The sequence below is a fragment of the Trichogramma pretiosum genome, unplaced genomic scaffold, assembly GCF_000599845.2.
Source record: "Trichogramma pretiosum strain Unisexual culture from Peru unplaced genomic scaffold, Tpre_2.0 scaffold37, whole genome shotgun sequence".
In the NCBI taxonomy this organism is placed as follows: Eukaryota; Metazoa; Arthropoda; class Insecta; order Hymenoptera; family Trichogrammatidae; genus Trichogramma; species Trichogramma pretiosum.
Window position 1 is genome coordinate 633678 of NW_019641622.1, and position 18868 is coordinate 652545.

Here is an 18868-nt window from a genome sequence, read left to right on the forward strand (position 1 = left end):
TTGATTTTTTTTGACCTACATTATTTTAGATACAGTTTCTAAATGTAGAAAATTATAAAATCAAGTTTTGAATTCAGTGATTATCTTCATTTTATTCATCTTTTTCTCTTTTTCCATGAATCAAGATTTTGCATTTGTGCTCGGCGTACTTATTGTGCCAAATTTATTTGTAAAAAAACAATAAATCTTCAAAACTACTTTGGAGAAAGAAAAAGATTATAATGAAGTGTAAAAAGATCTAAAAGCTGCTGCATATGACATAGAAGATTTTATTGTCTGAAAACCATAGTTTGAATTGAAATTATTACGTAATATCTAGAAAATTTCATGTAAAAGAAAAGAAAAAAGGCTTACAGTGCTGCAGGTTTCTAAATTCAATTCTATGGTCGGTCCAGCAGTTAAAACAAAAGGTTTCACAGTCCTTACCATTATGAATAATAACATCTTCCGTATTTTCGCAGGGTAACTTTGACGATTCATTTTATAGCTAGAAAAGAATGATTATTTGCTGAATTGAAATTTGAAGACCAGTAATTTGTATAAAACTTACCAAGTGAACATCAGATCGTCACTTGCATTTTTTAACATTTGACTTGGAAAACAAACAAAAGTTATAGCACACATAGTTACACAAAACGCAAATAACATTTTCGTTGACCCTGTCAAATCTGTTTCCATTAAAATGATCATCTAAAAGATGAACATATTCTAGTAAATGAATAACTCAAATATATCAAACGATTTAAAGCATACCGATGTAGCCGTCAAGACAACAATACAAGTTGCTCCAATTAATATACCAAATATTAAAATGTTACTTATATCATGAACAATATTGAAAAACCTAAATCCATGCGAATATAATGTATCAATTTTCTTAAGCTGTTGCAATTAATTAACTATACTTACTCGATACAAATTCGATGCGTGTCAACAAAATACTTGAGCTGTTCATAAATACATTTGTTTCTCTTCTTCTCATCAACCAAATTTTTGAATTTGTACTCCAAGTACATTTTATGTAATAAATATCTATTAAAAAAGATAGACAATGAAAACTTTACTCAGTTAAGGATAAGTTTTTTAGCCATCACATACTCCAATATACGTATTTCGCCAATAATGTATGCTACACTCAAACATTGAAGAGCATTTATCGCGCTTATCAATAAACCATAAATAAATAATGATGTGAGTTGGGCTGCAAAAATTTGATAAAAGTATTCATCTTCACTCAAAAGCATTTCTGTATGGAGAGGTAAATTTATTTCATGAGTCTGATTTCCTGACAGTACCCTGTTTAAAAAAGACGGAATAGCTATCGGTGATATTCCAAAGCTAGTGCATAAAATAACCATCGCCACTAAAAAATTTCGGATTAAGTCAATTTGAGCATACCGTTGAAAATCTTAATGCTAACCTGCTTGAAAAATGCTAATACGGTATCCTTTTTTCAATGGTTTGAACATTATTGCTTGGGTTTCCCAAGCATTAGTGTCACACATTCGACCCATCAATAATGCACAAGTATGAATCTTGTTAAAATTAATCAAATTTCGTTCTCTTTACTACGCATAATCTTTATATTTGCATAATAATCATTTATGTTACTTACCTTTTCTTTGCATACCATCATGCGCAAATAACAAAATATTATTATGACAAAAGATAGTAGTTGAAATATACATTCAACCATAGTCGAGTTGAGCGTTGGATTTTCTCTTAATATTCCGATGATTTTCAAGATCTTAATTAATGATAATTATTTTAACACATCATGCAGCCAGTGAAATCTTTCAAATACTTACTGTGACAGTGAGTGAAGCCAATAAATACAAACTAATAGAAATGTTTCCAATTATTTGTATACTTCTATTTTGAAAAGGGTATAAAAAAGTAATCTTCATGATTCTCGTAATCCACGTTAACTTTGTTTCCCATAAAGCTTTTGCTGAAATTAAATAATCTTTATTACTGCGTATATTGATCCAAACTTCAGTCGACATGATTGAATTTTTGTGGAATGAAATGAATGTAAACTGAAAAATATTCGCTGTCGTCCCTAGTTTCGCTAAATATTATAAAATCTGTGTTAATACATTATATTATGGTTTAAATCAATATGTACCTTGCGGTATTGAAAATAAATTTTATATTACATTTATTCAAACTTTAATGGTTACGTACACACTCGCCACAAAAGTATACTTTTATAAAATACTTTTATGAAAGTATAAAATGTTAGGTTTTTACTATTAAAAGTTTGAAACTATCATTTTATAGTTTTAATATTAAAAATGTTAACATTTTATACTTTTATCAAAGTAAAAATTCAAATTGTCCAATGAAAGAATTTAAATATGCCTATTAAACTAACTTTTAATCTATGAGATCAAAGACGATTCTGCTTAGCTTCTGCTATCATGGATTTTCAATCTAGTTTCAATTGATTCAAAAAAAAAATTTTCTGAATAACCTTGAGTCAATTTTTTCTGGTTTGTTGTTTTGTTATTCTTTTACAAGATTAAACAAGATTTTTCAAAAAATATTTCATTTTACGATGTAACTACATTGAAATAGCCAACGAATCCCTTTTTGGTCTCAGAGCTCAAAATTTCTTCACTAAAAAATAAAAAAAAATCGCAACCGAAAATTGAGTCACCGCGGTTATAATTGCATTTGGCACGAGTCAGAGACACATCCTCCACACATACACACACATACATACACTTGTCTGCGCGCTCAAACATTACTCATATCGCACTTTTGGCATTAGTACGTGTAAGCGAGACTCTGTACGTAGACTCACGAGCGCACTCGCACACACGTTCTCTAAATATAAATTATTTGTAAACATTGACGCGATTATATTTATCGTATACGTGTACGCGATGTTTAAAATTAATCCCTAATTCACCTACGCGCAAGTGCATACAAAGCCGATAATTCATTGCACCGTTTACCCGCGTATATAATGCGTATGCGTACGCGAGGCCAAACCTGGCGCTAAAATGTCACATTGGCAACAAAGTAGTACTTGTAGTAGTAGTAGTAGCAGCAGCAGTTCGTTTTATATACGCGCGTGAATTCGTACACAAGCTGAAGCGTTATCGAGGGAGAGAGACAGCTGTATCCGCGCACGCGGCTCGCAATATTCGATTCGCGCTACCTACTATATACGTGTCCAGCAGCAGCAGCAGCATTCGGAGCCGCGCAGTGACGTTGATTTACGGGGGAGTACGTACTAAAAGCGGCACGCTGTGCGGGTGTACAACTACGCGTAGTTTTCACGCGCAAAGACCTGCTGTTTGCGCATTTTCCATGTTTTCGTATCTCGCGTTATAAGCGAGAACGAGAGAGTTCGTTTTGTAGGACGCCTCGAAGCGCGTATAAAATTTATGAGATTATCAACCTTCGCTACAGGCTCTCGCGTATAATAATAAATTAGACTTTGAGCTTGTTAAATACGGTAGCATTCGAGAGATAATGATTTAATACTAAATCGTCGTTTTGCTTTCTGCTTCGCAGGTAATGACAGAGAAGACTGTCGGATCGCGCTCAAGTCCCCGCTCAAGAAAGGCCGCTGCTTCTTCGACGGCCGCCTCGACGTCGTCGTCCAGGAAGGCTGCTGCCCGTCTTCTTTTAATTTAACTCCTCCCTCGTCCTTATCCCCTTGAACCCGTACTCTCGCGCGCACGACCCACCACGCAATCTCCATTATCATGGATCATCGCAAGCAGATGGTCTCGCCCGAGGTGGCGATGGCCAGCGACGCCTTCGACCAGTTCTGCAGCGCCACCACCCTCAAATCGATCCTCGGCCACTTTCGCCACCTCTGCGACCTGCTCAAGATCAAGCCCACGAACTTTGGCCAGTTCTACCCGAAGCTCAAGTCCAAGCTGCGCTCGTGGAAGGCCCAGGCGCTCTGGAAGAAGTTCGACCAGCGCGCCAATCACAAGTGCTACAATCGCGGCAAGGCCTGCCCGGGCACGCGAGTCCTCATAATCGGCGGCGGGCCCTGCGGCATGCGCACCGCCATCGAGGCTCAGCTTCTGGGCGCCAAAGTCGTCGTGGTGGAGAAGCGCGATCGCATGTCGCGCAACAACGTCCTGCACCTCTGGCCCTTCGTCATTCAGGATCTGCGCAGCCTGGGCGCCAAGAAGTTCTTCGGTAAATTTTGCGCCGGCTCGATCGACCACATCAGCATCAGGCAGCTGCAGTGCATCCTGCTCAAGGTGGCGCTCATACTCGGCGTCGAGTTTCACGAGAGCGTGAGTTTCGAGGCGCTGGTGCCGCCCCCCGAGGACCAGGAGGGCGGCAAGATCGGCTGGCGCGCCAAGACCGAGCCCGCCGATCATCCCGTCTCGCAGTACGAGTTCGACGTGCTGATCGGAGCCGACGGCAAGCGCAACACCCTCGAGGGCTTCAAGCGCAAGGAGTTCCGCGGCAAGCTCGCCATCGCCATCACGGCCAACTTCATCAACAAGCGCACCGAGGCCGAGGCCCGCGTCGAGGAGATCAGCGGCGTAGCCTTCATCTTCAATCAGAAGTTCTTCAAGGAGCTCTACTCCGAGACGGGCATCGATCTCGAGAACATCGTCTACTACAAGGACGACACGCACTACTTCGTCATGACGGCGAAGAAGCACAGCCTCATCGACAAGGGCGTGATCATGCAGGACCATCCGGACACGGCCAAGCTCCTGGCCAAGGAGAACGTCGACCGAGAGGCCCTGATGGAGTACGCCCGCGAGGCCGCCGAGTTCTCCACCGAGTACCAGATGATGGACATGGAGTTCGCCGTGAATCACTACGGCCAGCCGGACGTGGCCATGTTCGACTTCACCTCGATGTACGCGGCGGAGAACGCGAGCCGCGTGATCGAGCGCCGAGGCCATCGACTCCTCATGATCCTCGTCGGCGACAGTCTCCTCGAGCCGTTCTGGCCCACGGGCTCGGGCTGCGCTCGCGGCTTCCTCAGCTCCCTGGACGCCGGTTGGGTCGTCAAGGGCTGGGGCGCCGGCCTCACGCCCCTCGAGGTCATCGCCGAGCGCGAGTCCATCTACAGGCTGCTGAACCAGACGACGCCGGAGAATCTGAATCGGGACTATGCGGCCTACACGATCGATCCGCACACGCGATATCCCAATCTCAACGTGCACTGCGTGACGACGGCGCAGGTGCGCAGCCTCCTCGACACCGACGACCCGGCGACGTTCAATTTGGCGCCCGTCGCCTCCACGACGACCGTCGATCTGCCCAAGAAGCGGCGCAGGCGCGACTCGCAGGTGCACCCGGACACGCTGCTGCACTGGCTCCAGCGACAGGTGGCCCTGTACGACGGCGTGCGCATACACGACATGGGTGTGTCGTTCAAGAGCGGTCTGGCTCTGGCGGCGATCGTCAATCGCTACAGGCCGGATCTGCTCGATTTTCACGCCTTGAAGAAGGACGATCAGGTGGCCAACAATCAGCTGGTCTTCGACGTGCTGGAGAAGGAGCTGGGCATCACGTCGATCATGACCGGCGAGGAGATGGTCCAGTGCGACGTGCCCGACAAGCTCACCATGTTCTCGTATCTGACACAGATCTACGAGGCGTTTCGTGGCGAGATCCCACACATCAAGCATCCTAAATTGGTACGTATTCTTCATGTATAAACAATCGACATTTACAGGAATACAATTGATATGCTAATTTTTTTGTTCGTTATCTCTCTCTCTCTGTACAGGAGCCTGAGGCCGACGACAGGCCTACGTACCACCACCAGAAGAAACTGAACGAGCTCACCCCCGAGCAGAAGGCCCAGATACTCGGCCGGATAGCCAAGAGCGAGGGCTCGACGAGAACGACGAGACGCTCGCGCCACTCCAACGAGAATCTGCTGCTGAGCACGAGCGAGAAGAAGTCCGACTCGATTTCGCGCAGACACGCCCGCAAGCGTCGCAGCAACGAAAAGATGGGCGCAACCGTGGTAAGTTCCTCACATGCATTTTATCGATTTCCTAAGACCACTGCCTCGTACTACTGTGCCGTAGTTTGTAGCTGCGGTCACGAGATCGTATACGAGATTATCCATTGATAATATACTAGTTTTAGGCACAATGAATGGGCTATAATTAGTTTTTGTTATTGTTGAAATAGTTGTACGACTATTTTTATTTCAAAAGATCAATCACAAAGTAAAATGAAATATTTTCGAACTTTATAGTGTTACAGTTTGATAGATTGGTTAATCAGATGACAGATTAAAAAAAAAGCCCGACTTTCATCACAATTTTGTAATTGAATAAAAAAAAAAAAAGAACTCGATGTACTTGTTACGAACTGAAAAACTAATAGACAAAAGAATAAGTAAAAAAAAGTACATTGGACGAAAAAGGACGTGAATAAAAACCGATAGATATTGTTATTAATTTCATTTAGTCCAAGTGGCAGGCGATGGCGTCTTGGATAACCCGAGCATTATTGATGTACACGTTGTTCACTTCTGCAGGAGTACTCTTCATTGCAATTAGCGACGGCACTTATTAGTTGCGAGCTATAATTCACAAAAAAATCAAAACCGCCTACCTCTCTATCACAACGCATCTTTATCTCTCTCTATCTATCACACATTCAAAAGCATAAAAAAAGAATCTAAGTTAAGCTATTTCATATATTTTATTTTCAATGAAAATAAACAAATCACTTATAATCACTTTTTTGCTATGTATAAAACTGATATTAATAATAATAATGCAGTAAGCAAGTTTGTCGCATTCAACGAGTGCTTGAATATTTTACTTATTATATAATACAAAAAATAAAACGCATTATTGTTTGACAATAAATAAAATCTATCAAAAAAAAAAAGGACATATATTTATCTTTCTTTCGACGGCTGCTGTCTCTATATAATACCGTCTTATATCATGTTATCGTCCGTTGTGTGATATGTACGAAGTGTGCCTCTGATATTATAATCATAATACGTCGACCGCCAGTTAAAAGCCTCTTGAAATATTACTGCGCAAAATTCATCTCGATATAGATGCTCTGAAAATCTCGTATTACCGATGCAGTAAAAGTTTTTGTGTTTTTGTTGCATGGCCAGACACGTTGATATTAAAGAACAGTGACACATGTGCTCGTTCGATTAATCGCTTGTGTTGAACGTGTAATTTTTTTCTTCTTATTTTTTTTTTTTTACTCTCGAGCGCTCAATAGTTTAACAATCGACTCGTAGATACTATCATAGATTTGTTTAACACTGAATGTTTTATTTTTTCACTGCGCATTGGTGCGGTTGACTTATTATTTGGTTTTTTTTCCTTCAAATATTATCACGGTGTAAAACGAGAATGCAACTTCTTAAGAACTCTTGTTGTAACAAAATCGCAAAAGCTTTTTAACAAGCATCATCTTACGTAATGCAACAATTATTGTGACGCATAGCTGAAATCATTGATGAATCAGGTTTGTCGATTTTACAATCATACCATGGCATTTTATCACGAGCTTTTTCATTATTTTCATTTCCTCATTTTTTGAATCATATAATGCTTTTTCTTGTACATCAAAAGTGAATTTATTATAAATATGAAAAGAGCAGATTTGAATGTAAAATCCACAAAGCCTCTTTAATAATGCGGAAAATTAAAGGTGTGAAAAGTCGCCTGTTGTAAATTGAAAGCAAAAACAAAAAAAAACTACTAAGCAGGAAAATCTGATATCAATGCTAAAACAAAAAATTCGAACTATACCCCATGACACGCACCATCGACAAAAAAAGGAGGAACGCATGCAGCGTCTTATGGACATCGAGACGAATCGAATCGAGCGCATGTTGCGCCGCCAGCAGCAGCGCAAGAGGCAGACCGAGCAATTCTACAAGAGCTTGCGCATGCTGCAGGCCAACGCCAAGCGCGACAAAGACGAGCCCTTCGAGGATTACTCGATATTTCTCTATCGGCAGACCGCGCCAGATTTCAAGGACCGCGTCAAGTGCCTGGAGCAGAAGATTTTGTATCCAGTAAGCGATGGCAAAAACAATAACAAAACAAAAAAAAAAGCAAAATGCAAGCAGTTATATGCCAATGCTCGAGTGTTGTGATGTGCCAATATTACATGGACTTTACGTAACATCAGCTAAAACAAAAAAAAAATCATAAACAATAAAAATTTGTATTAATCGACAGCTCGAGTTGACGACGAGAGCGTGTGTGTTGGGCGTGTTTTGCAATGCAATTATGAGTGCAGTGTGCGTGCACGACTTGATAATGTGCGATTAATTTGTATAACTTTGATTATTAACCGACGCCATTTTTTAGCGATTTTTAGCCGATCTTAAGACCATACGTCAACAATGGAACGTTGAACTGCTTTCTTCAAGATCAAAAAAATGCAACTAACCATATAATCAACGCCTATCAAGCGAATGAATTAATTCGCTACTCATTACTACTCGCTATATATAATTGACAAAATAACGTGAATCATTAATCGTTTTTTAAGCTTTTTTATTTATCACGTAACGAGTGTTCGTCTTTTTTACAGTGTTTTCGTCTGGAGTGATTTTTCAAGCTTATATTTATTTGTGATAAATTTGATGAATAACCGACTTTTTTCATATTTTTCAGGATCGAGAGGCCAAACTGCACGCCGGTCATCATCGTGGCAGCGTCGACGAGGACTTCTCCGGTAGAATAAAAAATATCGAGGAGAAACTCAAAGGAACTGTCGCCACGGATAAGAAACCCAAAGACTTGTTAAGAGCTATCGGTTCGTATTCTTCACAAGTTTTTCCAGACACCAGTTCGGCTGCTGTGCTGGGCAGATTGGTCAACATTTTTTTCCCCATTTTTTTTTTTTGCCAACAGGTAAAATCGAAAAGACAGACTGGAATGTGAAGGAGATCGAGAAGAAAATTGAAGAGAATAAAATGGGACGCGGCGTGCGCCACGACAGAGTGGAACGAGTGCCAAAGTGGAGCCGGGAACAGGTTGATTATTATTTTTGTCAAAAATAGACTCGCTCTATTGCAAATGCGTGCGCATTAACATTTCAACATTATTAACGCTCGTCGCTCTCCGCTCTTCTCTCTTTCGCAGTTTTTGGCACGGCAAATAAAAATGGAAAAACGCGGCCGCGACCCGATGGAGACCGACAGCAAGTACACGGACATCGACACGACACTGAAAAACATCGATCGCAAGATCAAGGAAGGCAATCTGCTGGGCCACAACAAGGTGTCGGCGATGGCCGAGCAGTTCGCCAGCAAAAATCAGGACAGCGCGTCGGCTTCGAGCGAGCCGAAAGTTCAGAGATCGGTAATTATAATGTGGCAATTGAATAGGGAGAATAATCGCATCACAGCCGCGCCTTACTGCGTTTGTTACACGAATCATTCGCTGTGATTATGCGTACGTGGAGACGTGATTGTGTTGGGCCGAAAAAAGAGGGCGGGGATAATGGCGAGGTGTAAAAGTATGTGATAATTTCATGACTACAAGTTTTTTTTTGGGACTATCCGTTTCTAGTCCATAGATTTAGTAAGCCCCGATCGAATTATTATTGAAAAATTATTTGAAACTTAGAGTTAATGAAAGTTCAATACATCACATACTTACCATTGAAAATATATTTAAGTTTCCCCTGTCAGACCCACGTGTTAAAGACTTTTTTATAAGATAGGAAAAAATACATGTTGTAAGGTGTTTTCATAAAGGTGTCATTATAAACTGTCATTTTTATGTACTTGTAGAAATAGTGTAAAAGTTAATAAATTTTATTGTAAAAGTCATAATCAAAAAGCATTTGCTTCCATGAATATATTTCATATATCATTTGTTATGTAATGAAAAAGTCGTCAAATAGAATCGATAGTCGATTTTTGAAATGAAAAATATATTCTTATGAGCTGCTGAAGTGACCCGATGAATCTTCATAATGTAATCAATGTACCTTCGATGATGGACTGATTTTTATTGTTCTGGTAATATTATTTTTCAATTACTTTGACTTTGTTTTTTGTAATAGCAGTGTCTTCCTAAACCCCTAAAATATGTGGTACATTGTACCACTATTGAATTATGACTAGTCGATCGAACTAGCAAAACTCAATGTTTTTCATTCAACAAACCATCTGTAACTTTAACAAAAGCATCATTTTTTACCGTTTTTAAATCGATTGTATATGAAATGTATTCATTGTCAAATAATCATTTAAAAAATTGACTAAAAAAGTCATTGAATCATTCCATCGTCAGTGTTAAAAAAATAATCATGTTAATGAAAAAACAAAAACACCTGAAATAGAACCGATAGGCCAATCGGAATCAAAGCATGATATTTGTATCATCCCCAAAAACTCTGTGTAACCAGCGTTTGTTCGGTTGCGTTAGATTAACTACCCTAACGTTCATTTGTGTTTGTAAAATTACGAAATTGTATTTTTCATCATTACTTTCAGAACTCCAAAGTGGCGTTGGCGCTGCCTGCTCAAGGTGGTTCAGAAATGTGCCATTTCTGCGAGAAACGAGTCTATCTAATGGAAAGGCTTACTGCAGAGGGTAAATCGTTTCACAGAGGATGCTTCCGGTGCGAGTACTGCTCTACTTCGCTTAGAATAGGTAAATTTACTATTCTTGAGTTTGGAATTAAAATGAATAATTACTATAATAGAATTAACGTTTTATTATTTTTTTTAGGAAATCATACGTTCGATAGAGATAAAAATGGAGGTCGCTTCTATTGTACTCAACACTTTGGTTTGCCTGGAACGATGAAAAGTCGATCTGAAAGGCGGAAACTCGCTCTTGTCAATAAAGAAAACATACCACAAACGTCGAATACTCACAAAACTCCGGATAAAGTAAGTCGTTTTTAGGTCTATTTTACGAAAATAAAGTCAATTATAAAATATTAAATGTTTAAATTATTTACAGCCGAAAACTTCGATAGAAGGTATATCGGGTCTCGATTTGCTCGATCGGGGTCAAACTCCCGAGAGAATCGAGTTTGAAAATCTTGCTGGTGTATCGGATAACGACGACGCGCACAGCATAATGGATGAGGATGAATGGACCGATAGGAATTTCGGCCAGTCCGCCGCTGAAATGGGATCCAGCGACGATATCTCCGATTTGAGGTAAGTTGAGATTTGTAAATACATTGAGTTAAAAAAATTTCTATTCGATTTACAATATCGCAAACTTTGTCAAATTTTTCTAGTGACTCGGAAGACGACAATGAGGTGTACGAAGAGGCAATGGATCAACCCCTCACCACCGAAGGTACTCTGGAGTTGGCGAAAAATTGGACTTTGAGGTACTCGCATCCTCCGCATCCAGCTGCTGGAAATTCCGACACTGGTAGCAACGAGTACGAGGATTCCAGTGACGATTACACAACTTCTGGTAAATTTTCTCAATTTTAACATTGTAAAGTGAATTATTTTATTCTTCAGTACTGTCGTAAAGATAACATTGAATTTGTCATTTCAGCGGAGGAAGACAGCGAGACGGCCACCGACGACGAGGAGGACGCCCGAGCCCGTGAGCTGCGCAAACAGGAGGTATACTTGCCTGTGCCGCTGCGAAACTCCGACACCGAGACCGGCTCCGATACCGAGGTGAAACTTCTTCTAGGAAATAATGTAACGATTGCGAATGGCAACGAAAATTACGACGGCCCACCGATCGATACCACTAGTGTCACGGTAAACGACTCCGATCTAACTAATAACGGTGCTGGTTTCAATCCTAACTTACCCGATCTCGTGACGACGTCGCCGAAATTGAGCAGACGCTCGTCGCGCTCCTCCCTGTCGTCTTTCGCGTCCGCGGAGGAATCGTCGCGTAAAAATTCCAACAGCAGCAAGTCCCTGAAGCTCATCATACCCACTGCCGATCATTGCTGGTTGGAGGTGGAGAAAGTGTTCAATAACAGAGAGATAAGCACCGATCATCCGTTGCTCATGTTGACCGCGCCGACCCCTACTACCGAACGGCCCGGAGACGGTAGTCTGATCGAAGCCGAAAAGTTGACGGTGCCCAAGGAAAAGTCGCCCATAAGAGAGGTCGAGGCTCAGGAGAGTCCAACGTCGTTCGACAATCTGATCTTGGAATTGAGACAGAGAAAGGCGAAGAACAAAGCCGAAGCCGAGAAGGAGGCTTTGAAACCCCTGAACACGAGCATAGCCAAAGTTCACATGCAAAAATTCTTCGTCCCTGTGGCTAGCTGCAAGAGTAGCGACGATGAATCCGAAACTCATCACAAGGATATCGAAGAACGTAAATACAACGATGAATCGGGTGACGAGGGTACGGGTTTTGAGACAAAAAAAGAGGAACTGCCGATCACCGCCAGTAGGTTGTCCGATAAAATCGAGAAGAAGGACATAATGAAATATTTCAATGCCAGGAGTACCGAAAAATCCGACGATTTCATTGTACAGAGCGCACCGCAAATTTCATACGCACCCAAAGCGACTAAAGCACTGTTCGATGAAAATATCGACGATATGGAGATCGACATACTCAACGATATCGATTTGAACGACATCGAGGCTGAGTTCGAAGCTCTGGAGCAACAGACTATAGGTAATAATAAGCTGGATCTGTCAAAATCTTTCGAGGATCTTAAGGATCTCGGCATCACCAAGCCACTGTCGGAAAACGACGCCTTGCAGCTCAACGAGTTCATCGATTCTCTCTTCGATCCGAGCATAGAAAATAAATACACCACGGTCGTGGAGGTCAACAAAACTGTCGATAATTCAAGGAAAAAGAAGAAGGAAGAGTCGCCACCGAAGAGCGTCAAGGAACGCGCCAATCTGTTCGAGGTCGAGCAGCACGAGAAATTGATGCGACACACCGACGAAGGGATCACGAAGATCCACGTGGAGTTCGAGCCTAAGCCCGGCATGAGGGTACTGGACAAAGTCAGCTGTTTCGAGGACAAGACGGCTGACGATGTACCTACGAGTGGCAAAGCGATCCTACGAAGAAGATCTACCTCGGCCGTCTCCAGAAATACCACCACGACTGAGAATAATTCGTCGCGGGCGGAGGTAATGATCGCTAAGTTCGACAAGAAAGCGGCCTTGCGTAGACAGTCCCTCTCACCCGCGCCGAAGAGAAAAGAAGTCGTCGTCGAGGTGACGGCTCCAGTGAATCAGAAGACGAAGAAAGTCCTTCCGGACACTGCCCCACGCAAATCTTCGACGCCGAATCTCACCAACTTCAACGTTTTCGATAAGATTAGCAAATTCGAGAACAAAACCAACGGGGACACGACGCCGAATTACCGTCGCAGATCGCTGTCACCGGCAGTGTTGAAGTTCGTCGAGCCAAAAGCTAATAATAATTCAACGGTCAATCGCATGCAGACGGTCGAACGAGCGTCGAGCACGAGAATTTCTAGGACTTCGAAGAAAGAGGAAATGATCAGCAAACCGGTGCGTCAACAGTCTCTGTCGCCGCTGCCGAGAGTGAAAACTGACGGGCAAAGATCATCGAGAAGCCGAGAGCCAAAAGGTGACGTGAAAATCGATGCTCGTCGATTGACGAGAAATAAAGAAGCGAAGAGTAATGAACAAATTGCATTTAGTCAGCAAAGAAGTAAATCAACTAGTCAAAAATCCAACTCGAACTCCCAGCCGAAACCCAGTCAAAAAATCAACTCGAACGGTCAGCCGAAACCCAGTCAAAGTCCGCGTAAAGTCGCCGCGCCACAGCCACGACCCCGCAGTCCCACGATCGATTATCAAATGAGCGAATCGTCGCCTAGTCCGTCGGTGAAGCGAAAAATCGTCAAACCACCGCGTAGCCCCATGGTCGACCATCGTCGTAACGCCTCGACGCCGACGACGACGAAACCCGTGAAACCACCTCGCAGCCCGATCTCGCTGGCCAAACAGATACCCAAGCCGTCCCCGACCAAGCAGTCGATTCAGCGAATCACGGTCAAGCAGCACATCATACATCCGGTCAAAATCGTCCGACTGTCGACGCCTCCGATGCAGAGGGCCCGACTCGATTACGTCGCGCCGAGACGCAGATCGTCGCTGGAAAATTTGCCGAGCCTGTCGCTGTACTCGTCGTCGTTGCAAGCTCCCCCTACCCCGGTGGCGAGATCGCGCAGTTTGCGCAAGGCTCTGAGCATGAAGCTGAAAAAGAAGGACGGCGGCACGTCGTCGGGTCAGTCGTCGGCGGCGCCGTCGCCGCTGCCTCAGAAAAAGCACGCCCTAAGCTCGTCGTCGCGCGTCGATCTCGACTCGAAATCTAGGTCTAAAAACGACAAGTGCGTCGTATCGTGATCGGTGGGCTTTCTTTCTTTTTTCGATCTATGTGAGGCACTATATCTCTGAATTTTTTAGACTACGACCAATGGGTGTTTATTTTTGGATCGTCAACGCTACGATCGTGTTTTCTTCTTCTTCTTCTTCTTGTTTTCTTTTTTTTATGAGTGGATCTCGTTATAGATGTGATATTTCTGATTGAGATTTATAGGAGATGTATATATTGTAATGTTTCGTAATGGGAGGTTTTTTTTACGTATCAATGACGAGAGTTTATCGAGTTGCTTTTTTTTCTTAATCTAGATCAAACGCGAATTGATTTATTCTTTATTACGTTTGAAAAGTCGCGTATTGTACTTTTATATAAATATATCTAAAAAATTTGGAGAGCGTGCCAATGAAAAAAAAAATTATGTAAATGTTCGCCATTGACGAGGCCAGTGCAATCAATTATTACGACATAACTTTACATGAGATTATTTTATCCTTTACTATTTTTATTTTATCACATAACTATATGTATACATATGATTATGTACTTTCCGAAAGACTGTGTGAGAACAAAAAAAAGAGCTAAATAAAACGTTACACAAAATTTGAACTATGGCTGATGGTGATTGTTTCATGAAGCAAAAAATAAGACATTGTATATTCCACTTCCAAAATTATAAATATTTTCATGCAATAATGTCGCTTATGCACGCCGTTGATTGTTCCTCCTCGTGAAAGGAGAACAATTTCGAGAAAAAAGAAATCACGAGAAAAAAGTAGCAAAGGTAAAGCAAAACAAACAAACAACAACAACTGTATTTGAGAATTGCGTGTGCACTAATTTTAAAAGTATGTACTACATTTTTCTAACACCAAAAATTTACTGAAGCAAAGCTAAAAAAAATTTAATACCGTCTGTGTGTTATATAAAAAAATTGTTTACACGTGCATAGATATACATTTACTCGTTTTATCTACTTATTTATATGTATGCATCGATAATTTTTGTAACTGTCTATTGTAATTGTCATTTACCACCAGCCATGATTTTGTGTACATTCTGTGTGTGCTACGCGAGAGAAAAATAGATGTCTGACAGTTTAAAAACTCGATACGGATAATTTATTCTTCTCCCGTGCGTTGTGTCATTAATGCCGTGATTAACGAGGAAAATTCAATTTTTCTTCGCTTAGTCAAAGTGTTTGGAGCGTCTAATTTTTTTTTTCTTAACTCAACTCGTTTTTACGCTTCAGTAATAATCAAATATAACGTGATTTGCGTCTTGTGATGAAATTTTCTCAAATGTTTACCAGTCTTGCGTCCTCGACTATTTTTAATTATGTTAATGTGCAAAATGTTAATCTCTCCTTTGTGTTGTATTATTTGCAGCAAAAAAACAAACGCTTATTGTAAACGCAAATTAACATAGAGAGACCTGAGCGTTCCATAATTCACATAATTTTTTTTTCACACCATAATCATCAAAATTAAACATTACAATTTTTTTTCTCTCGCGATACAGATCGCCTCGGACGATGGATCGTCGACTTCGAGCTCGTCGGAGGAGGACGACGACGACGAGGAGGACGAGAGTATGGAAAATTCGGCCACGGAAATCTCGACGGACTCGGAGTTCGAGCACGACGGCACGACACCCACGCAGTCGAATCACCACCCCTTCGTGCGCAAGACTAGGGGTGATTACGTCGAGCCAAAGAAAGTGCAGATCAAGAGTCGAGTTATCAAGACTGGTACAACCAACGGTAATTCCACGGAGAAGTGCGACAATGGCAGTAATCAGCAGTTGTCGGTGAGTTTTTGAACTATGAATTTGTCTTTTTATTATATTTGAATGGTAGTGATTTGAAATGACATTTTTTATTTTCTATTTTTTAGCGTCAACAGCAGCAGTGCTCGAAGCTCAACGCTCTCAACGAGTCGACGACTTCGCGCTCCATTCGAGACATCAGCAACAACGAGCTCAATTCTAATACCTTAACTACCGTCAATTCCAAAGTCATCAATACGACTCCGCTGATCAATCCGCGCAAAGGCGACTACCTCCTCAATCGTACCCACTCGACGGAGGGCATAGCGTCAAAATTGTCACTGGAATTGAAGAAGCGTTACCTGCTCGGTGGTACCGGTCTGGGTAGTTCCATCTCGAAATCGGGATCAACCTCGAACGTCGACACGAGGTTGAGAAATCTCAGCGACGCCATATCGCAGCATCAGAAATTGCTGAATCCGGCGCCCGAGCCGAGCCCGACGATGCAGGCCTTCTTGCACAACACCGCTACGAGCAAGCTCAGAGTCGCTGCCAATAATCAGCAGGCGCTCTCGCCGCTTTCGCCTAATGCGGCCTTCAACAAAGCCGAGACCAAAAACTTCACATTCGAGAATAAGACTACAAACGATGCCGATCGTAACAATGCCAAAAACGTTCAATTACCGGATTTGATCAAAGAAACGAACAAGCTCAAAGAGCTCGAGATCAAGCTGCCGCCTCCACTGCCGAAATCGGCCATACCCGAGGAAAAACTTTCGCCGATGTGCGAGTCGGCCACGACGGCCAAGAGTCCCGAGGCCACTTCGCCAACGAAAATCGAGACACCTACGCCCACCGTCGAGACGAAGAATTTCGAGCCAGCGTCGCCTCGCGTGAACGGTGCCATCATCGTCAATAATCGTAACGCTGAAAAAATCGCCAGTCCCATCGCCGAGACCGTTATGACCTCCAACGATTGGAGCAGCAAGAAGAATCGAGAGGCGCCTCCAGCCATCGGTAGCGACGAGTCCGATGAAATCGACAGCGATTCCCTGTCGTCGAGCGACGTCGACATCCTCGACGACGACGACATCGAGGCCGTCGTAGATAACAAGCAGCGCAAGAGAGGAGCCCACGTGCCGCCCAAGTTTCAGATTCTCACGAACGAGGACAGTCCGCCGGAGAAGCTCATCGAGGACGTGACGAATTTCGAGCCCGACTCCATCGAGTGCTCGAATCTGCTCGAGGATGTGCGCAGTCTCGAACAGAAGGAGAAAGAGATCGACGCCGTGAACAGTAGCTTGAAGCAACTGCAGCTCGCCCAGGAGGCCGCGGTCGCCGCCGGTCAGCAGCAGCAGCAGCAGCAGCAGCTGCCCAGAAGCGCGAGCTCGAACTCGAGCAGGAACTCGACGACCGAGGAGAACGATCCCACGACGGCTGCCTACACCGAGACCGAGTTCTCCGAGTGGGCGCGCGATGGCGATGATCTCGTCTCCGAGGATCTGCGCGACGTCGAGTACGACATGAATCCCGAGTTTCAGGGCAAAGGCAAGCGGCCGTCGCTGCAGAGCAAGCAGAGCTGCTTGGCCAATGGCGAGGACGATCTCACCGATGTCGAGTTCGATTACTCGCGCGAGGACGTCTGCGTTACACATCCAAACACGATCACCTCGAAGATGCTGGTAAACGGTGGTGACATCGGCTTCATGGACACTGACAACGACAGCAATCTCGAGGAGGACAGTCTCAAGGAGTCATCGAAGCAGGTCAATCGCGGCTACGTTGAGTTCGTGAGCATGAAGAACTCGCCCACAGCCGCCAAAAGACCGACGGACGCGCCCATTGCCAAAGCCGACCGAGAGTACGGCGAAGACTCGTCGGATCTGCAGACCCCCTGCAACGAGAACAACGTCATCGAATTCGATCCAGTGACGATGGACGACGTGAGGCACAGATTGAGGCCGCAACAGCAGCCACCCGTAACGGACATCAAAGTTACCGAGTGCGAGAATATCGACATGGTCAACAAGGACATGATGAGCCTGAGCATGGAGGAGGACAGTTTGCTGATCGTCGAGCAGACGGAGGACACCACGACGAGCGAGGTCGTTACCGTGCTAGCTAGTCCGAGAGATCCGGTGAAGAGCATCGTGAAGAATAACGCCACTCCGGAAGAAACCCCGACCGAGCCCACTAAGACACCGGAATTTCCACCGTCTGACGTGCCGAGAGCACCGCTCGAGCACAACGAGGACACGGATCCGGACTATCTGGAGTACGTGAAACGGCTGCAGGATCGAATCGCCGAGTTCGGCAACGTCAAGGACTCGCTGGATCTGCGCAAGTCACGTCGCAAGACGCCCAGAGCCTCGCCGCTGCAGACGCGCAGCAACACCGTCGATCAGCAGCATCAGCAGCACGAGTCGTCTCCGCCTTCTCAGACGACCAACGAGAACACGACGAGCAGCTCGAACGGAGGTGGAGGATCCAAGTCGCCGGCTACCTCGCGGAAACTCGAGGAGCTGACTCGCGAGCGCACCAAGCAGAAGAGTCTGGTGCAGGATCTGCTGATGGAAAAGCTGGAGGCGCAGAAAGCGAGATCGGCCGAGAAGCGCGCCAAGAGACAGGCCGCGAGGACGGCGAGCTTCAATAATTTGAGCTGCATGAGAGCTCCTCCGACGCCGACGATGATGGCCGACGGTGGACTGGATAATGGAGATATGATGGTCGTGAGGGCTGTCAAGGCCACCGTAGAGCCGAGCGACACAGTTGGTAAGTCGTCAATTTAATTCTAATTTTTCACACGAATTACACGATCAAATGTT

The 18868-nt window shown here is 43.8% G+C and overlaps 2 protein-coding genes across 8 annotated transcripts in view; one reads left to right on the forward strand and one right to left on the reverse strand.

Moving 5' to 3' along the window:
* The window catches only part of LOC106656794, a 29839-nt gene extending 28206 nt beyond the window's left edge, over nt 1-1633 (reverse strand). Inside the window, exons 1-7 of the mRNA XM_014377945.1 lie at nt 1616-1633; nt 1421-1535; nt 1099-1363; nt 910-1032; nt 754-844; nt 551-690; nt 355-487 (exon numbers count right to left, since the gene is read on the reverse strand). Of these exons, the coding sequence (XP_014233431.1) occupies nt 355-487; nt 551-690; nt 754-844; nt 910-1032; nt 1099-1363; nt 1421-1535; nt 1616-1633 (885 nt within the window). The remainder of the gene's footprint in view (nt 1-354; nt 488-550; nt 691-753; nt 845-909; nt 1033-1098; nt 1364-1420; nt 1536-1615) is intronic.
* Nucleotides 1-18868, forward strand: part of LOC106657087 (F-actin-monooxygenase Mical) — an 83520-nt gene that overhangs the window by 59455 nt on the left and 5197 nt on the right. For 5 of the 7 annotated variants that reach the window (XM_023458957.1, XM_023458959.1, XM_023458953.1 and 2 more), the window contains 13 exons: nt 3529-5639; nt 5732-5974; nt 7775-8014; nt 8622-8763; nt 8862-8983; nt 9093-9311; nt 10454-10613; nt 10692-10855; nt 10929-11131; nt 11215-11399; nt 11487-11701; nt 15798-16085; nt 16172-18815. In XM_023458957.1, the coding sequence (XP_023314725.1) occupies nt 3723-5639; nt 5732-5974; nt 7775-8014; nt 8622-8763; nt 8862-8983; nt 9093-9311; nt 10454-10613; nt 10692-10855; nt 10929-11131; nt 11215-11399; nt 11487-11701; nt 15798-16085; nt 16172-18815 (6742 nt within the window). In that variant the 5' untranslated portion in view covers nt 3529-3722. The remainder of the gene's footprint in view (nt 1-3528; nt 5640-5731; nt 5975-7774; nt 8015-8621; nt 8764-8861; nt 8984-9092; nt 9312-10453; nt 10614-10691; nt 10856-10928; nt 11132-11214; nt 11400-11486; nt 11702-15797; nt 16086-16171; nt 18816-18868) is intronic. The other 2 variants (XM_023458956.1, XM_023458958.1) reach the window with 2 other exon arrangements.